We start from the raw sequence: 16,070 nt of genomic DNA, 5'->3' as shown, positions 1-16,070 counted from the left end.
CAGACAGACAGAAACAAAGGCTATACTGTTCTAGCCCACAGCTCGCCCCTCCCTCGAGTCAAAAACGGCCATGGACAAGCCAAAAAAATCTTATCTGCCAATGCCTCGCGCAGGAAATGTATGTAAACAAGTGTCCCGAGAGCGGGCATTAATTTTCAGCGCAATGTAAACACGCTTTCATGGGCCGTCTCTCCATCATAATTAATAAAGCATAGCGACACATTGTGTGTGCTTTGGCTAGCGTCTCGCCGCAGGCTCCTTCGACCGCGACGTGGAAAAGGACTTTAATTTGAAAGGGAAAAATTAAATTTTGGGGAACTGAAGACCGTATAAAATGTTTCCTTCTGCAAACATGGGGCGGTGAGGAGGCCAAACGGCAGCGCATCACGAAAGATGTTCTCTTTCTCCCAAATGCTTGAAAACACACACAGCTAGATATTTGTTCAGAGCTCTGTTGACAGACAGGTAAGTGGTCACCATTTGGAGAGCCACTTCTGCGGCGGGTGCTAAAAGGCCGCTTCAGTCCACACAAATGGAAAGAGGCTCATTACGCACTCAGCTGGGCCCTTAACACAAACCAGCTAAAGGAACTGTCAACTGGCCAGCAACATAAACACATATGGCACAAACAATCTGCTCCAATCGCACACTCTCGATCTCTTGAGGAGGATACGCTCTGGACTTTCTGCATTGAGAACTGCTAGAAATGCCGTGGAGATGATTGCAAACTTCAGGACTGGTTTGGGGACTGGATTGAGAGCTCAGCGCAAGAACAAACAAATCATTAAAACTGATTTGTTAGCTTATTAAACAGTAAAGCTCTATTTAGAGCGGGAGAGCAAAAGCAGACGTTGAAATGACGTGTCTTCGCTCGGCAAAGCCTGACAGCGGAGGGAGTTCATGGTTCGTTTGTGATGTCTGAAAAAAAAAAAAAATTAGAACAGCAAATTTGCTGCTGAACAACAAACGTGGCCCATCGTGGAAGCCATAAAAGGCAACACACGCCATCTGTTTAAATTCACCCCCAAAAAAAGTATGTTTGCTTAAAACGTGTGGCCCTGAAAACAATTGGGAAAAGCGTACAATTGTGCATAAACTAATATAGAAAATCACCTCCGTTCCAGTGCAAATCTCGTCAATGGAAAAAACATGTTCTGATTTAGAATTCTGAGCAAAACAATGGAAGTCTTTTAATTTCAGAAATGTGCTTTTGCAATCTTTAAATTGTATTGCGTGTAATTTCAGTATTATACGCCTTGTGATCTTCATCAATACTGACCAATTAAAATTGCATAAGGGACAACTCGCACTAAAACTAGACAGCTTGAGCTTACATATTTACCCGAGGAATATACATAATATTATTTTCCAAAATAAATTTCCATACCGCGGGGACTTACAGTAAATTGTGCATATCACGCAAGTGGCAAATACCAAGACAGGTTGCCTGGAGTGAATGCCACAAGCTAAACTAGACTAAACTTCCTGTAACAAACTTAATTAAAAAGCCGTGACATTCAGTAATGTGAAACCGAACCTCTGATGTGTAAATCTCTTGTTGGGTTTCATTTGTTGTTGATCAGATAATGGGGTAACAGAAGACAAAAATGCAAACGTGTTTTGGAGTCACGAGCAAGAAAAAAATTTGGCTTTGTAAATAAAAAATTGGAGTGAACAAATTGGAGCACAATTTAGTTACTTCCACTGTTGACCAAACAAAAGCCGCCACAACATCAGGTCTACATACTGTCTCTTTAAGGAGATACAACATACATTACAAAAAATAATTTCACACAACAATCACTTTTAAACACAACCTGACCTATATCTAGCTATATTTCAACCTTTTTTCGAGAAGCCCAACCTTTCTAACAGGAGGTAAAACATAAGACAACCTAATCAAGCAGCAGAACTTGAAGAGGCAGTTTGGGCTGAACTAACTAAGTCCAACCTGAAGTGCAGCATTTCTGTTTAACGAAACCTGTCCATTAATAGTAACTCAGAGGAACAATAAAAATGTGGAGAGCATCCTTAAACTCACTAACATGTGTGTGGGGTGAACTAATAACGAATTAACATGCGAAGGACTAAACTCAAAATACTTCGGTCTCACCCATTCACCCTGAAAAAAAGATAACTGTAAAAATGAAATTAATACACAGATGAGATGGAAATGTTTGACAAGAATAATTAACCCTCTTGTTGTTCTAAATGCATCCCCCACAGTCAAATTTGTGTCACATTAAAAATGTTTAAATTCATGAGGGCCTAATGTATTTAACCTGCTTGCAAAGTAAACAATGTGGAAAAAAACTTTTTTTTTTTTTTTTAATTTCATAGATTTACATAAACTATTTAAAGCTGAACAACTTTTTTGAAAGGCAGTGATTGGTTCTTCTACAGATGATGAGAAATTGGAATTTTTACACAAAACTGTAACCTGCTTTTTTGATGTTTAGATATTACTGACAATGTCACAAATCCCGGATAGGACACCAAAAAGGGTCAAAATTATCTTTAAACTATAGAAGGGTTAATAATGAAACGCTCAATCTGAGGAAAGATAGCTGTTTGGGCGGGAAGATCACTCAACGTCACCGCTTTACCTGAGGAAATCTGATCGTTTTTATTGGCAAAATAGTTTTAATACTACAAAAATAATGAATATAGTATAAAAAAATGAGATAAAATTCCATACAAATATATATATATATATAGGCCTATATAAAATTAAAAAAAAAAAAAAACTGAATTCGGTTTTGATAAACTAGTCTGGATGGTACAATATGGAAAATTGCCTGAAGGCCAATATAAAAAACAAAAAAGTTTCCACAGAAATCAGTCATCATATCAACAAGTTTTATAATAAATTATGCTTTTACGCTATTTACATAGCTTACGAGTCAACGCTATACTTTTTCCAATAGCGTAATTTGTCTTCACTTCACACGTAATGAAGTTGTTTTGTAACTGAAAAACATAACTTTTAATGTATTGCTATACTCTTAAATTCACGCCACTAATAACCTCACATAAATCAGTAAATGTTAAATCTAGTAAACGTCTCGAGCCTGTCAAGTGAAACAAACATAGTCACACTTACCTGATGATAACGTAGAAAAAGGGGTGTAAGATCTCTCCAAACACTTCTGTCGTTTCTCTCTGACAAGTCTCTGGAACAACAAAACCTCTTTCTTTATTTTCAATCACACATCGCCTTTGCAAAATCCTGCTATGAGAGTAAATAAGAGCCTGTGCAGACGAGCATGACATTTTCGACTCGACTTCTACGCGCAACAATGGAAGCGTTAACGTTAGTTGGAATAATGTTTCTAACTTAAAAGTCTAATTCAAAGGCAAAAAGTTCCCGGCTATCACACTAAAATCGCCTTCCTCGCTCTCACACACGCAGAATTACAGCATATCCACACGGAATTCTGTCCCTCATCCCACCCAACGCAGGGAGTTCCGAGGAAAAATGCAAAATATGACAAAGATCTGAAAACTTCGCTTGAGCGGCATGAAAAACGCGATCAGACAAAGGGAACGAGTGAATCTAAAACTCACCTTTATTGAGAAACACCTCTACCGATAGAACTGGACGAGGTTTATTTCTTTAAAGTTATATTTATCTTGGTGCTCTATTGTTTTCAGTAATATTTCTCCCGGTTTGACAGTAAAGGTGGAATGCGAAGTATGGGTTTGGTATGAAATTCACGCACTTCAGTGGAAAACGAAGGAGGGAAAAAAAAGTTTAAGGAGGGGCCACCGTCGCGCGTCAATCAACACGGCTGGGGGCGGGGACTTCTGCAAAGGCCCGCCCACTTTGGGCCACAGAGAAGAAAAGAGAAAAGCTGCAGGGCAGGCTACTTGAGCTACTGTACTTTGAGTTATAAATACCGAGTTTAGATGAATGTAATAACGTTTTTCACTACCAGATATCGTTGATTAGATCATATCTGGAACGTAATCTGGTACTGATTTTTTATTTATTTAATGTGACAGGCAAAAATAATCTTGACAAAAATACAAAAAAAAAACACATTCCAAAAATTCTTGAAGTGTTTCTTTATTACTGCATATATTTGTAAACATTCAAATAGTTATTAACGTTCATTAAATAACTAATTAGACTAGTAGCATTTAGTTAATTAGTAACGTTTAATTTGTAGTCTTTTGTTTTTGTGGATATAACAGACACTTATTTTGGAATTTCTGAATGTATATTTTAAAGCGCAGTTACTCATTTAAATATGTGAAAATAAAATATGGAAATATGCTTATTAAAATAAATACTCAGTAACTGAAAATACAAACTAATTAAAAAGTTTAGACAAAAAAAATTGGAATAATTAATCAAATCTGCTCATTTAAATGTTAAAGTAAAAATATGTCAAATATGCTCATTAAAATAGGTTTAGATTTAAAAAATAAAAAAGCTTGGAATAAGTAATAAAATCAGTTTTTTTTTTTCAATAATCTTAATGTTCTGTTTTTTTTTCTCAATAATTTAAAACATCTAGCCTATATAACTCATTAAATGAGCTTATCACTGTATTTAAAACAATCTGTAAAAACCAAGCGATTATATTTGCAGGTCAAATGCTGCATGGTTCTCAGACCCTTAGAAGGCCATCATCATCATCCTCTTCATCGTCCAGGAATTCTGATAGAATCCGTTCAACATTCCAGAGCGATGAGTGTGAACAGCGAAACCTCTTCACCACAACCAGCGTCTCAGGGGAGCATAGCAGTCAAACTCAGTGATGTAATACGCTGGAATGGAGCCTAAGATTATAATGCATGTATGCTCCTTTAACATACATCTCTACAGGCGTAGAGCTCCGTCTGTAGGCCAAATCTGAAACATGTGAGCACGGTCCAGAGTAAAGATTAGCGAAGTGAAGTTAAAAAATTACAAGGGTTGCAAAAAGCTACAGGGACAAGATGAGGAAATATTTGAAACTATCACAGCAACTCTGCGTGGTAAACTTCTCTGAGACCTACAAGTTTGGACAACCAACCCAGCAGGCTGTGACAGATCGTCTGGCCTGAGGCTGAAAGTTTAAAGAGAGATCCCCAGTGTAATATACTAGTACCACAGAGACTTTAGTTCTGTTATACAGTTCATTCGTTTGGCCTCACGCAAAGACTTTATCTACAAGACCTGTATTTTTTTTTTTTACCTTACCAGATTTAAAAAGGCATTTAAAGTCATTATAAATCAGCATTCACAACTTATTGTACTTAACATAATTTTCCAAATCTACTGTAATTTGCTATTATTGTTGTGGCATTTATGAAATGAAAATTAATGTTAAAGCCTTAAAACATTGTCTAAATAGCTTTGGCTATTGGTTAACATCAATATTCAATGTTAAAGCCGCTTTAGTGGCATGAAGTGAAAAAGAAAGTTATTAATATTAGATTCAAAAGAGAATCATTTAAAAATGTACAGATGAAACATGGACAAAAATTTCAGGCATGTGCAAGAAGAATGTACACTATTTTTTTTTTTTTAATTTCAACTGTGGCAACCTGAACTGTCAAAAGCAAAACCTTTCACACTTCCATCAAGAGATAAAACTCTTAAATGAAGCACATTTTTATTTCATTTAAAAGTATTGCGATTTCCTTTCTACATTTACATTCACATTAAGTAAAAATGGAAGAACATGACTATTTACTTTTGTCTGCACAGATTAAGACAGTTATGGGTTTTTAATCATATACATCCTATGTTACACAAATAATCATGAACTACAATGACACGTACAAGGCAAAACAAAACAATTAAACACCAAACGTCAGGTTCACATCTGCATCAGGTGATAGTTCACGTTATTCCTGTAATGACACTTATTAATCCAGATCATCTTTGCATGAGTAAGCAAGAAACTGCATGAGTGGTTGAGATGTTTGACATACTCCAAGCATCAGTCAATGATATTGCATGTGCAATCAGAAATTTACTATCAGCTTTGATAAATCTGGACCTTGCTTTAATCTTGGGCTTTCGGCACACTTGCACAGACAACCGCTTTCTTGCTTGCTTTCAGATAAGCATTCTTAACGGTTACACACACAAAACACAGCACAACTGCCGAAAATACATAGAAACGTTTTTTAAAGGAATAGTTCACCCAAAAATTAATTTTTCAAAAATGTACTCACCCTTAGACCAGCCAAAATGTAGAGGAGTTTGTTTCTTCATGGGAAGAGATTTTGATTGAAATGTAACATTCCATCACTTGCTCACCAATGGATCCTCTGCAGTGAATGGGTGCCGTCCGAATGAGAGTCCAAACATCTGAGAAAAACATCACAATAATCCCCAAGCAAGCCAATCCATCAATTAACATCAAACCATTGCTTCCAGCTAAAACAGGAGTGTCAAACTCAGTTCCTGGAGGGCCACAGCCCTGCAAAGTTTAGTTCCAACCCTGCCCCAACACACAAACCATGTAGTTTTAAAATAGGCCTGAAGGACTTGATTAGCTGGATCAGGTGTGTTTAATTAGGATCGAATCTAAACTCTTCAGGGCTGTGGCCCTCCAGGAACTGAGTCTGACACCCTGGGCTAAAATATGAGTGCTCTATCCACAATAATGCTTTCTCCAGTGAAAAAGTCGTCTCATCTGAATCAGGAGAGAAATATGCAGAGATCAAGCACCGCTTTCAAAAGCGAAACGGTCCAAAACAGCTCTAAACAAATTTGCTGATTGATTTTGATGTGAGAGGACAACAGGAGATGGACGTTTTCACCGGCGTTATTATGGATTATAGACTCATATTTTAGCTGGAAGCAACAGTTTAAATTTAAAATGCCCGAATGATGAATTTGTTTCTTACAAACACGCAGCTTTTTGCTTCACAAGACTTTTAACTGATGTACTGTGGATTATTGTGATGTTTTTATCAGTTGTTTGTACTCTCATTCTGACGGCACCCATTCACTGCAGAGGATCCATTGGTGAGCAAGCGATGAAATGCAATATTTCTCCAAGAAACAAACTCATCTACATCTTGGATGGCCTGAGGGTGAGCATTTTCAGCAGATTTTCAACTTTAGGTGAACTATTCCTATAAACAAAGTGCTTTTTCTATTCATGTTATTAGTATAAGATAACACAGTTTTTAACCCGATTTACTAAAATGTGAAGCAGACAGTGTTAAAACACATTTATCCTAATTGCACTGTATGCATAACCTAAAACTAAAACACAATCCCTTGTTTCTTTTTCCCTTTTCAAACACACGCCACGTCTAACGTGACCTCCTCACCACCAGGGGTCATTTCATTTTTCAAACTCTCAAATCAAACATCTCGATGCACTTCCTCCATTCTTAGTTCACCACCTCTACAACCATTACTTGATTTTAGCCCAAGTGGATATCACCAGCAGATCTCTCTGTGGCGTGTAAAATCATGCAACCCCACAAGCAATGGTGGCTTTATTTTACAGGTTTATGGGTTTCGGTCTCGTTTTCAATTGAGCTGATGCTGAGTGAGAACGTTTCCCATTTGCTGTGTATGACAAAATCACAGAAAGACACCAGCAGGACGTCTTTACGCTTTTACTCGCAGGCGATTTTGCCATCAAAGCTGGAGAGAGCGATGGCAAAGGCTTGTACGGCACACAGAGGATACCTGTAGTCCAGAGTGAAGGCATCGTCTGCTACTCTCCCAAACTGCATCACAATGTAGTCCTCTGAAATGTAGCACAAAAAAGGGTCATGCAATGACACATTTGCTTAGCAAACATACCAATACTAACACTGATTAACATTTTGCATGTAATTTACAACATCAAACTGTTCAGAGTGCTGATAGGCACTGCATATTTCACAGCGTATACTGCACACTTTGTACTATTACAAATTGAAACAATATGCAAAGTATCAGTATGAAATATCTTCAAATATGATTATTTTGCATTTTTAATTCATTTTTGTGTACAAATGTCTTCACTTTTGACAGTTACTAATCAATCGAGAGATTAAAATAGCAGCTAATATTATTTCTGGCACTTTTGTTACACTGGAAATGGATGGTGAAGTCAAGTGCATTGCGTTGTGAGATACAGTACATTGGATTAACCAATTTGGCAGACACATTTTTCGGTAACACTTTATTTTAAGGTGTTCTTGTTACATATGTTACGTGTATTTACTATTAGAATAACATAATTGCATAATTACATGCAAGTTACCCTAAGTCAAACTCTAATTCTAACCCTAACCATATAGTAAGTAAATCATTAATATTACTCCGTACTTAAATGCATAATTTCACTGCAACAAGGACATCTTAAAATAAAGTGTAACCTTTTTTTCAACTCAACTTCAAGAGCATTTAAAGTATAGAAGTTATCAGTATATGCCCAATGATCATGTTGATTTTAGAACCATGCTCTAACACAGTACCACTGCTAAAATTGTTACATTTGAAATAGTTTTTAAGTTTTCTTTGATAAATAATAGTTGAAATAAAATATAAATATTAGATTTAATAAACATACATCTGCAACTGACAGGAATAAAATTGCAGTACTAAAATTACTAAAACTAAAACTGAAATAATAAATAAATGCTAATAGAAATATTTAAAAAACCTTTTAAAAAAAAAAACAAGAAAAATAACAATAACACATAAAATGATTCTAATTAAAATTGAAACTGAAAAAAAAGCTAATATTTATAAACACTATAATACTATATAATAATATTAAAATACTCTGATTGTATTTTTTCCATTTGTAATTGCAGTAGTTCTGCATAACAACATCTTTTTCAAACATACAGTGGCTTTTGTTTTAGAGAAATGTGACCCTGGACTACAAAACCAGTCATAAGTGTCAATTTCTCAAAATTGATATCTATACATCATCTGAAAGCTGAATAAATAAGCTTTCCATTGATGTATGGTTTGTTAGGCAATCAGACAATATTTGGTCAAGATACAACTATTTGAAAATCTGGAATCTGAGGGTGCAAAAAAATCTAAATATTGAGAAAATCGCCTTTAAAGCTGTCCAAATCAAGTCCTCAGCAATGCATTGATAATGCATATCAAGTTTTGATATATTTACTGTAGGAAATTTACAAAATATGTTCATGGAACCATGATCTTTACTTAATATCCTAATTATTTCTGGCATAAAAGAAAAATCGATAATTCTGACCCATACAATGTATTTTTGGCTATTGCTACAAATATAACCATGCAACTTAACACTGGTTTTGTGGTCCAGGGTCACAAATATCAACAGCTCTACAGAGATATGCTTGAGTTACTTACGGTCTTTGTTATGCACAATCTGGAAATTTTTGATGGAGGCCTGTGTGACTCTGCCGTTGAAGTTTAACACATGTGACGCCGTATCTTCATTCCACACTGGCGTCTTATTGCGCAGCTCTATCAAGTTTTCCATATTTCTGTTTTGATGTCTAATGAGGAGGCCATCATTTTCCTGTTGAGAAGCAGTATATTCAGATGTTATTCCATTATAATTATAATGGAATAAATTAAATAATTATGTATAAATAAATCATTATAATTAAATATTTGTTTTTAACTTACACTACGTGGTCGTATGGGGACTCGTTCTCCATCTTTGGTCATGCCAGGAATAATTACAATCATTCGCCTTGGTCCTTTCATGCCCAAAACATTTGTTTCCTAAAGCCACAATGCAAATTAATGTTAGTAAAATATAACATGCATTAAGTAACTGATTAGCGTTTCATCCAAAATTACAGTGTTACAGTGGATGTTGCCTTACATAGATAATGGCTGCTAATTCCTGCCGTGCGTTAGACATGTCCGGCAAAGCTCTGTCCGGATGCAGTGCATTATCAAACACCGTGAACTTAGTTCCCATCAGATTTGACCTGAAATATACATGCAAATCTCTTTTAAATCAAAGAGACTGTGTTATAGACCTGTAAAAGTGTCCAAGAGGAGCAGCTATGGCAATGGTACCTCAGCTTCCCAACGAAGTTTTCCCCTCCTCTGGAGAGGTCAGTCGGGTCAATGGAGATCAAGTAGTTTGAGGTTGTGCTTTTCTTCCTCTTTCTTCCCGCTAACAAAAACACCTGGATGTAAGAGGGACATCAGAATTTGTCACATCTGAATTCAAATGATTCCAGATTGCTAAAATAAATGTAGTGAGATATTGTGCCATTTTTGATGTTTTTTTAAAGAAATTAATACACTGTAAAAAGTGATAAGTTGACTTAACTTAAAAAAATTGAGGAAACCCGTTGCCTTAATTTTTAAGTAAATGGTAATTAAAAAAAATAAGTTAATTGAATTGTCAAGTTCACTTAAAATTATTAAGTACATAATAATAATTTTAAAAAAAAAGTTAAGGCAACAGGTTTCCTCAATTTTTTTTAAGTTAAGTCAACTTTCACTTTTTACAGTGTACTTTTATTCACCGAGGATGCAATAAATTGTTCAGAAGTGACAGTAAAGGCATGTATAATGTTACAAAAGATTTCTAAAAAATGAAACAACACATTGATAATAATCAGAAATGTTTCTTGAGCAGCAAATCAGCATTTCAGAATTATTTCTGAAGGATCATGCGACACTGAAGACTGGAGTAATGATGCTTTACATCACAGGAATCAATTGCATTGTAACATATAATCACACAGTTATTTTTCATTCGAAACATTTCACAATATTACTGTTTGATCAAATAAATGCAGTCTTGGTCCGCATATTAAGACACCATGAAGGCCTATAAAGATGAATATAGACGTCGTACTTTCTTCTCATTGTCCAGGTGCAGGTAGTACGTTGGGTAAAGGCCTCGGTCCATCCCTCTCTTGTCACGGGTCACTTTGCACCTTACCGTGACGCCCTGTTGCGCAGGCTGAAGTACGAACTCCTCCAGATTGTCAAACTCGATGGGAGGAGAAGGTGCTCGCTCCTCCTTCACAGGAATAAGAGAGGTAATCTTAGACACTGTTACCATGGTAATCATAGTTCCCACCCAAAAACCACATGTGCACTGTCGTTACTAGAGAAAAATGAGAATAAATAAATACCGTAATGAGAATAAAGTGTAATATAAATGAATTCACCTTTTTGCCTTTTTTCCCTTTGCCCTTTTTCTTTTTCTGTGTCACTTCTGAATCTGAGTCTTCAGTCTCTTCTGCTTTAGCAGGACCTGAGGATGAGAAACAATCAAATTAGACATGGAAACAGCCGTGTGCTGCCAGTTTATGGAAACAAATCAGTTCAGACATACAGTAGATAACAATTAATATCCAATTTCCTCACACTATGGCATAGTATAACCTTCCATTTGGTCCCTTAACTTCATTTTTCATTGCTATTCAGAAAAAAATTATGCAATGCAGATACTATTTTATTTATTTATTTACTTATTCAGTGAAGAATTAATAGCAATACAATTATGTGTGCATAATAACTAAAGATATGACAAATATTAAACCAAAAGATAAAATAACATGGAATTTTCTGTATTATTGAAGCTTTTATATTTTTTTGTATGTCAGTAAGTAAAATTGTGTGTACCATAATGGCTTTAAGAAAGGACCAGAACTTACTTTTGGTCTTTTTTGTCTTTTTGTCCTTGTCTTTGTCTTTGTCCCCTCCTGTCTGAAACATGGACACTGGGTTTGAGCTGCTCTTCTTCTTCGTCTTGCTGGTTTTGGTTTCTGGTTCGCTCTCATCTTCACTCTCAGATTTGGCAGCTGCTTTACGCCACATTTGCAAACATATGTATTATTCTGAATCAACAAATAGACATGCATATAGAAGAGCTCTCAAAACATTACCTTTCTTTTTACTCTTGGTTTCAGGCTTGTCTCCGTTTATCTGAAACATGGAGGCTGGTGCCTTTTTCTTGGCTTTAGATTTTCCTTTACTATCTACATCCTCTTTGACATCTTCATGAAGCAAATATAAATAAATCAAGTTATTGAATCTAACTAAACTATTATGTATTTAAAGTAGTTTAAAGTACATGTGAACAGAGGACACCTTTTGATTTGGACTTCTTGTCTTTTTCCTTCCCATCAGAACTTTCTTTTGAAGTTTTTTTCTTCGTCTTCTTCTGAGGAGTGGTCTCTTCGTCATCCTCATCATCATCATCATCTTCTGTAGAACCTGTTTTGCAATAAACATATAAGTGCAGATATATATAAAAAAACAGTTTGCTTTTCAAATGTCATGCTGTTATCCTGCTGGAAAGAGAAAACTTTATCACAGTTGTTTCCAAAATGAAGAGGAAATTGCTTTTTTCATTAAAAAATGACTTTTTTTATTATCACACTCTAATTCTCTCGCTAGAGGTTTTGAAAAGATCTCACCGATGTTCCAAACTGAGCTCAAAATAATAAAATCTTAGAGATTTAGAGATCTCAGTATGAACTCAAACATTTCAAGATATCAAATAAATTAATTTATTACTGAGGTAATTTCAGTGTTCTTGGTGTTAACTAAGGCTAATTTCTGGTAACTGAAAAAGCTGAAATAAAATAAAATTTTAAATAAAATATTACATGACAAACTGAAACTGGAAAAGCTTTCAGTTTTCAAAAACTGCATTGAAATCGAAAGAAATGTTGCCTTTGCAACTAATTGCAATAAAATAAGTTGAAGTTGAAATGACTAAATTAAGTCAAACTAAATTAAAGCTAATTAACCTATAAATAAAATAATAATCATATAAATAAAAAAACAACTAATAAAAATGACAGTAACTAAAACTAAAGTTAAAATGAAAACTGAAAATATAAAAATTTAAATCTAATTTAAAATATAACACATATATATATATATATATATATATATATATATATAATACAAAAAGATCAAATGAATACCATATAATATGAATAATATAAATAACACTAAGAGGACACTAATAGTATATAAATGACACTAAAATAACAGTAGGTCACTTACTTTTCTTCTTCTTTGGGGCACTTTTTGCTTTCTTTTTGATTTCCTTCTCCTTCTCTGTTGATTCTTTCTCCTTCTCCAGTTTCTTCTTCTTCACCTTCTCTCCATCTGTGAGGGAGGTTTGTGAGAGTTGTGTAAACAGACTGACAGAAGCGCAGTGATGTAACATCAGGACATGAACTGTCTGCCATACTCTGAGTGGCCGGGCTGCTCTCGGCCGACAGATCGCCGCTCTTCTTGCTCTTGGTCTTTTTGGGTTTGGCTTCGGTGCCGTTGATGTCTGCTGGAGTCGACTCGGGCTTCTTCTTTTTGGGCTTCTGCAATATTCTGTGCAGTTAAAAATGACATTACTGTAAAAACATATTGGACAATTAGCTAATCAAGTAATCAAAGCTAGAAAGTTAATTTACTCACCGGTAAGGATGCAAGTGAAAGCAACAAATAAAAAAGAACAATATTACTCTAAATATAACTAAATATATATAACTCTTAGTCAATAAATAGGCATTTTTGTCATTTTTTGTTTGAAACACACTCACATTTATATTTATATATGTGCACATTTTTCAGATTTATACTTTTTATGATATAAAGGTTTTTCTCTGAGTTATGTTGTGTATTGGAATACATAAAAATATGTTTAAAAATCTGAAGCACGAAACTGCACACACACACACACACACACACACACACACGTCTGATTTGCTATCCTTGTGGGGATAGCAAACCAGGCATAATGGTTTTTCTACTGTACAAACTGTATTTTCTATCGCCCTACACCAACCCTACACCTAAACCTACCTCTTACAGGAAACTTTCTGCATTTTTACTTTCTCAAAAAAACTCATTCTGTATGATTTATAAGCTTGTTTACCCATGTGGACCTCATTTTAGGTCCCCACCATGACACGAGTCCCTATGAGTCTGTGTGTATTCAGGTTTATGTCCCCACCGGGATAGAAAAACACATACACAAACACACACACACATATGTGACCCTGGACCACAAAAGCAGTCTTAAGTCGCTGGGGTATATTTGTAGCAATAGCCCAAAATACATTGTATGGGTCAAAATTATTTTTCTTTTATGCCAAAAATCATTAGGATATTAAATAAAGATCATGTTTCATGTTTATTTGTAATATTTTGTTGAGAATCCTTTGCAGGCAATGACTGCCTTAAGTCTGGATCTCATGGACATCAGCAGAGACTGGGTTTCCAGGCCTTTACTGCAGCGGACTTCAGTTGTTGTGGGTTTGTGGGTCTTTCTGCCTTTAGTTTTGTCTTCAGCGAGTGAAATGCTGCTCAATCGGGTTGAGATCAGGAGATTGACTCGGCCATTGCAGAATATTCCACTTTTTTCCTTCAAAAACTCCTGGGTTGCTTTTGCTGTACGTTTTGGGTCATCGTCCATTTATACTATGAAGCACCGTCCAATCAGCTTTACTGCATTTGACTGAAACTATATCTCTATACACTTCAGAGTTCATCCGGCTGCTTCTATCTTCTGTCTCATCATCACTAAACACCAGTAACCCAGTGCCACTGGAAGCCATGCAGCTCATGCATTACGCTGCTCAGTGTTTCACAGATGATGGACTTGTTTTGTTTTTGAAGCCTAACAATCATCTGCTTCACTTGTATGGAGAGATCCTTGACCGCATGATGTGGTTCACAGCAACAGCTTCCAAATTCAAATGGCACACTTAGAACCAACTCCAGACCTTTTAACTGCTTAATTGATGTAGAAATGATGAAGGAATAGCCCACATTGGTCAATGAAACAGCTTTTGAGTCAATTGTCCAATTACTTATGGTCCCTTGAAAAAGGGGGGAGGAACATATTAAAGAGCTGTAATTCCTTAACCTTTCCTCTAATTTAGATGAGAATACCCTGAAATTAAAGCTCAGAGTGCAGCTCATAATCATTATATAACTGTAACTTGAATACGTTTTGGTCAGCAGCTAAAATAATAAAAAATATGCCTGTGTCCAAATATTAGGTAAGGTAATATACTCCCCTTGGCATTCGTAGTTTTTTTATGTATTGTTTAATTAGATAATACATTTCAATTATAATACACAATGATCTTTTTGATGCATAAGATTGATAAGATAAACTTGTCCCTTTTAGACTTGCACTCTATTCATTTACTGCTTGTTTTCTTTAAAAAAAAAAAAAAACCAACACTAGCTTTTCTAATCTTTTTGAATTCTATCCGTTTTCTTTTTATCTATTATATAATTTAAAAAAAAACTGACTGAGGCTTGTTACAGCACTCGCATATCATTGCTCCTTTGTTGATTTTGATTGCTTGTATTGTCCTCATTTGTAAGTCGCTTTGGTTAAAAGCGTCTGCTAAATGACTAAATGCAAATGTAAAGATTGCTTCATCTCTAAATCTACTGATATAACAGCAGTGATCTGATGCATAACCACATTATACAACACATCCTGTTTGCGAGTGATTAAGCTGCAGGAGTCAGTAATGGAAAAACCTCACATTTGTCCGTTATTCTTCTTTGTGGACTGTATTTCACAAATATGTTTAAGTTAAACCTTTCCACACATATTTTCACCCTCATACCGTATATATTGCCTAAAACATGAGACACTCTGTACTGACTGTGAGTCTGAATGTGTGTGTAAGTGTGTGTGATCCACTTAAGACACAGCCAGAATAAGACTATTAATACCGTCACCTTAGTCAATCCCTGTCATGAGGTGTGGAAGAAAACAAAAACCCTAATTCAACCATGTTTCCATTCAATTAACATTAAAAAAAAATGCATTTGCCAAATATAGTTTTGAAATCAATTTGAGCTTAAATAAGGTTAAAGTATTTGCACTGTCTAAATGAATTCAAGTTGTGTTTGTACGTAGACCAAATGAGACATATTTACATTTCAACTAAAATGATCTGTCAATCTCTGAACCCTTGAGCTAAATACATCGTTATTATAAAATATTTTCTTGATTACAAGGACTATATCACCATATAAATCTGCAATGCCTCATATTTCCTACTAGCTACTTCAGCAATACCAATAGTCCTACTAGTTATTTTAGTTTATGCAAATATAAAACCTAAATATTTTACAGTCATTTAGCATTTCTCATTAC

General features: G+C 35.3%; 2 protein-coding genes across 10 annotated transcripts in view; both read right to left on the bottom strand.

Moving 5' to 3' along the window:
• tead3b (TEA domain family member 3 b) overlaps window positions 1-7,002 on the bottom strand; it is a 43,082-nt gene extending 36,080 nt beyond the window's left edge. For 6 of the 8 annotated variants that reach the window (XM_058778527.1, XM_058778532.1, XM_058778530.1 and 3 more), the window contains exons 1-2: window positions 3,568-3,729; window positions 3,104-3,173 (exon numbers count right to left, since the gene is read on the bottom strand). The gene's annotated coding sequence lies outside the window, so the exon portion shown is untranslated. Of the gene's footprint in view, window positions 1-3,103; window positions 3,174-3,567; window positions 3,730-6,174 lie in introns of those variants that run through there. The other 2 variants (XM_058778528.1, XM_058778529.1) reach the window with 2 other exon arrangements.
• A 46-nt stretch (window positions 7,003-7,048) lies between these two features.
• Window positions 7,049-16,070, bottom strand: part of LOC131542148 (tubby-related protein 1-like) — a 9,604-nt gene continuing 582 nt past the window's right edge. The window contains exons 2-13 of one of the 2 annotated variants that reach the window (XM_058778523.1): window positions 13,140-13,263; window positions 12,950-13,054; window positions 12,023-12,148; window positions 11,818-11,928; window positions 11,587-11,736; window positions 11,098-11,183; window positions 10,779-10,946; window positions 9,986-10,098; window positions 9,786-9,894; window positions 9,584-9,682; window positions 9,302-9,473; window positions 7,049-7,712 (exon numbers count right to left, since the gene is read on the bottom strand). In XM_058778523.1, coding sequence (XP_058634506.1) covers window positions 7,579-7,712; window positions 9,302-9,473; window positions 9,584-9,682; window positions 9,786-9,894; window positions 9,986-10,098; window positions 10,779-10,946; window positions 11,098-11,183; window positions 11,587-11,736; window positions 11,818-11,928; window positions 12,023-12,148; window positions 12,950-13,054; window positions 13,140-13,263 — 1,497 coding nt within the window. In that variant the 3' untranslated portion in view covers window positions 7,049-7,578. The remainder of the gene's footprint in view (window positions 7,713-9,301; window positions 9,474-9,583; window positions 9,683-9,785; window positions 9,895-9,985; window positions 10,099-10,778; window positions 10,947-11,097; window positions 11,184-11,586; window positions 11,737-11,817; window positions 11,929-12,022; window positions 12,149-12,949; window positions 13,055-13,139; window positions 13,264-16,070) is intronic. The other variant, XM_058778524.1, reaches the window with a different exon arrangement.

The sequence above is a fragment of the Onychostoma macrolepis genome, chromosome 06 (genome assembly GCF_012432095.1).
Source record: "Onychostoma macrolepis isolate SWU-2019 chromosome 06, ASM1243209v1, whole genome shotgun sequence".
Classification (NCBI taxonomy): Eukaryota; Metazoa; Chordata; class Actinopteri; order Cypriniformes; family Cyprinidae; genus Onychostoma; species Onychostoma macrolepis.
Note: the sequence above shows the minus strand (reverse complement) of the source record. Positions and strands in the feature narration are given on the sequence as shown.